At 40.6% G+C, this 4,105-nt stretch overlaps 1 gene segment (V, D, J or C); it reads right to left on the bottom strand.

The window, feature by feature from the left end:
* Positions 1-2,930: 2,930 nt before the first annotated feature.
* LOC133255147 (T cell receptor alpha variable 14/delta variable 4-like) lies at positions 2,931-4,105 on the bottom strand. The segment is given in 2 exon segments: positions 2,931-3,250; positions 3,410-4,105. Coding segments are annotated over 2 exon segments (369 nt in total).

The following is a 4,105-nucleotide window of genomic DNA, read 5'->3' on the forward strand; positions in this document are numbered from 1 at the left end:
ATGGATGTGAGAGTTGGACTGTGAAGAAAGCTGAGCACTGAAGAATTGATGCTTTTGAACTGTGGTGTTGGAGAAGACTCTTGAGAGTCCCTTGGACAGCAAGGAGGTCCAACCAGTCCATCCTAAAGGATATCAGTCCTGGGTGTTCATTGGGAGGACTGATGCTAAAGCTGAAACTCCAGTACTTTGGCCACCTCATGCGAAGAGTTGACTCATTGGAAAAGACTCTGATGCTGGGAGGGATTGGGAGCAGGAGGAGAAGGGGACGACAGAGGATGAGATGGCTGGATGGCATCCCCAACTTGATGGACATGAGTTTATGTGAACTCTGGAAGTTGGTGATGGACAGGGAGGCCTCGCATGCTGGAATTCATGGGGTCGCAAAAAGTCAGACACGACTAAGAGACTCACCTGAACTGAACTGAACTGAATAATTAGTGGCGTTGAGCATCTTTTCATGTGCCTTTTGGTCACCTGTACACGTTCTTTGGACAAATGTCTATTGGATCGTCCCCTCATTTTTGATTTGAGTTTTTTTTTTTTTTTTAATATGGATCTGCATGAGCTGTTTGTATATTTTGGAGACTAATCCCTTGTCAATTCGGTTGCAAATATTTTCTCTCATTCTGTGGATTTTCTTTCTGTTTTGTTTGTGATTTCCTTTGCTATGCAAAAGCTTTTAGGTTTGTTTATTTTTGTTTTTTTTGTTTATTTAGGTTCCATTTGTTTATTTTTGTTTTTATTTTCATTACTCTAGGAGGTAGACCAAGAAAAGATTCTATTGTGATTTATGTCAAAGATTGTTCTGCCTATGTTACCCTCTAAGAGTTTTATAGCATCCAGTCTTACATTTAGGCCTTTTTTTTTTTTTCTTTAATCCATTTTGAGTTTATTTTTGTGTATGATGTTAGAGAGTGTTCTAATTGCATTCTTTTACATTTAGCTGTCCAGTTTTTCCAGCCTCACTTATTGTAAAGAATGTAAGACATTTCTTTTAAGATTTCTACTCTACACTGCTGCTGTTGCTGCTAAGTTGCTTCAGTCATGTCTGACTCTGTGCAACCCCATAGATGGCAGCGCAGCAGGTTTCCCCGTCCCTGGGATTCTCCAGGCAAGAACACTGGAGTGGGTTGCCATTTCCTTCTCCAATGCATGAAAGTGAAAAGTGAAAGTGAAGTCGCTCAGTCATGTCCGGCTCTTAGCGATCCCATGGACTGCAGCCTACCAGGCTCCTCCGTCCATGGGATTTTCCAGGCAAGAGTACTGGAGTGAGATGCCATTGCCTTCTCCCTACTCTACACAATTGCTTTCAAATACAAATATAAGAAGCAGCTACTATACAAGATCACTTAGCAACCACCCATTACCATTCAATTTTTAAAACACAGAAAAATGGGATTCAAGGTAGAAGGAGGAAATTGGAAAGAGGGAATATTTGGGATTGTGTAACAGTGATTGAAAGAGAGGGCCTAGAGGGGTGCAAAATCAGCCACATAATGGCAAAAATGCTTTTGGAGGCATGTGCAGTGAAATGCAAGACCAGAGACAGAACATAATTCATACAGTACTTCACAAAATGTCCTTCTAAGAGCCTTTTTGTGGATAAGACTGAAGGGAGGCAGAAAAAACTTACATTATGAAAATTGAGCCATTCAGTGATAGAGGTGTTAATAAGAAGCAATGAGTATTAGCACAAAGTAGGCACCTTAGAATGTAAATAAGGGTACTATTAACTGAGCTAACAAAACTAAAATGAATGAATTTAGTAAATGGTGTGAAACAACATGATATTCAAAAGAAGGAAAATCACACAGAGATTTCATAACAAAACAACGCCTGTAATATAACATATAGTCAATGAATATTTAATGAATTGCTAGGAAAATTAAATAGTCTTGTTTGGGCTTCAGAGACAAAGCAGAACAAGCCTCTGACCTTGCTTCTAACCTGCCTGGACACACCCTGACTGTGAGTTGACTGTGAGTAACTGCCTGCTCTGAGTGCAAGACTTCCAGCACCATGGATAAGATGGGGAAGGAATATTGAGATTATTGAGCTCCTAGAGGGACCCCCCAGCCTTAGCAACACTCTAAGTTTTATATGACTAAACAAACAGCATTAACATGAAACCAGAGCTGCAATTTGGTCACAGATTGATGATGATATCAGTTTGCAACTGCCCTGAGATTGTAAATGGGAGCCCTGAACTGCAATCTTTGAAGTCTCACCCACGGAGAGGACTCTTCATAATTGGGACTCCAGATGTGCTGTGACCTGGGACTTCCCAGTGCTGAAAACTCTCAAGTCTGGATGTTGACCTCCATCCAAGTCTGGATGTTGGTCAAGACCCAATTTGGTGATGTATCATCTGCTCTATTTCTATTTTCTTTTAATGTTAGTGTGTTCAATGCTAATATGTTGAAAGTAAGCTAGATAATTCTCCAATAAACATCTATATTATTTATTTGTATATAACAAGTGGCTTATTTTGTTAACAAATCCTTTGAACCAGAGACAAAAATGAAAACTTTTGGTAAAACATGAATAAACTGAAATGAAAATCCAACAATTCACACATATTTTTACTGATTTGTAATTCAGATATTTCTGAATTCCCTTAATCAATTCTTCTAGCTCATACTAATCACTACATGGCAAGGATTTTATGTGGCTAATTTTTGTCCTGAATACATAATTTTACATTTTAATAAATAAATAATTTAAACCTAAATTTTAGGGATACGGATTTTTTTATGAATGATAGCTCTAAATATGGCCTCTGAACCTAGAGAATTATTTTCTTAGAATGAGTATCTTCTCTCTGACGCTATGCCTGTGCAACCCTAATCGCTTCCTGTCTGTGCTGCCAACTCCCTGCCCTGGTCCCCACAGCAGGTGGAGAGGGCCCTGGGTTTTGGTGCAGGTGCCTCCTACACACGTCTCACTGTGGGCTCTCTCAGTGCACAGAAATACACTGCAGAGTCCTCCAGCTGTAAGGCTGAGATGACAAGTGTGATAGATTTTCTTGCTTTCTGGAAGTTCAATGAGTAGCGACCTTCTGTGGCATTTTGCTGGTTAGAAGAATCCTGACGAATAAGGAGAATCATCCCCCCACTGCTGGGCTGCTTGTACCAGAATAAACTATAACGTGAATCACTGGTGTCATACTTGCAGTCCAGGGTCACAGCTTCCTTCTCCTGCCCTAGTACTTGTGGTTGGTCTTGAGTTACCTTCTGGGCAATAATGGATCCTAAAGAAAGAAAATAGAATCAGAACTTTAGGAATAAGTGGTATGGAATAAAGAAATCCTATTTTAGACCCCACTTCTTCCCAGGGTTCCCATAAGACTGCCTGTTCCACCAGTCCTTAGGTCACAGAGGAGGCACAGTTCCACCGGGAACATCCTTACCTAAACACAGTGAAGCCACGACCACCTTCAGAAGGCTGGAGAGAAGCATGTTTCAGCTCTTCCACTAGATGGAAAATATCTTCTTCTTCAATGTCAAGGCCTTGCAAGGTGAGCCTGACAGGGTGAGGGAAGAGTTGCTGGGCATGTGCTGCTGCTGCCCCACAACAGGAAACAGGGGTTTCCTGGAGTAGCAAGTTGCTGTGGCTCATGTCAACTTCTCTATGGACCAGGAGAGTGTCTCACTCACCCCAAACTTCCTTTTGCATTAACTAGCTCTTCAGTTCAGTTCAGTCAGTCGCTCAGTCGTGCCTGACTCTGCAACCCCATGAACCGCAGCACGCCAGGCCTCCCTGTCCATCACCAACTCCCGGAGTCCACCCAAACCCATTTTCAGTTGATACCAATTACATCTGAAAATAAACACAAGTCAAATTTGATATCAAAAGGAAGAGTGATAATTTGACTAACTACTGTGTTCAGCTGTTGCATCTATGATGAAACTTGTTTTAAGATACTTCATGTAATGGATTATGGAAACAACATAAGATGTAATGATCATTTATCCTCATACCTACATATGCTTTCTTTCACTTAAGGTAGAAAATAAATTGCTTTATGAAAAGAAGAAAAATCTGTTTGTGTTAATTACTGCAGCTTTCTCAGCCTACATATCAATATAGCAATCACTATAATTCT

Source organism: Bos javanicus, chromosome 10 (genome assembly GCF_032452875.1).
Source record: "Bos javanicus breed banteng chromosome 10, ARS-OSU_banteng_1.0, whole genome shotgun sequence".
Classification (NCBI taxonomy): domain Eukaryota; kingdom Metazoa; phylum Chordata; class Mammalia; order Artiodactyla; family Bovidae; genus Bos; species Bos javanicus.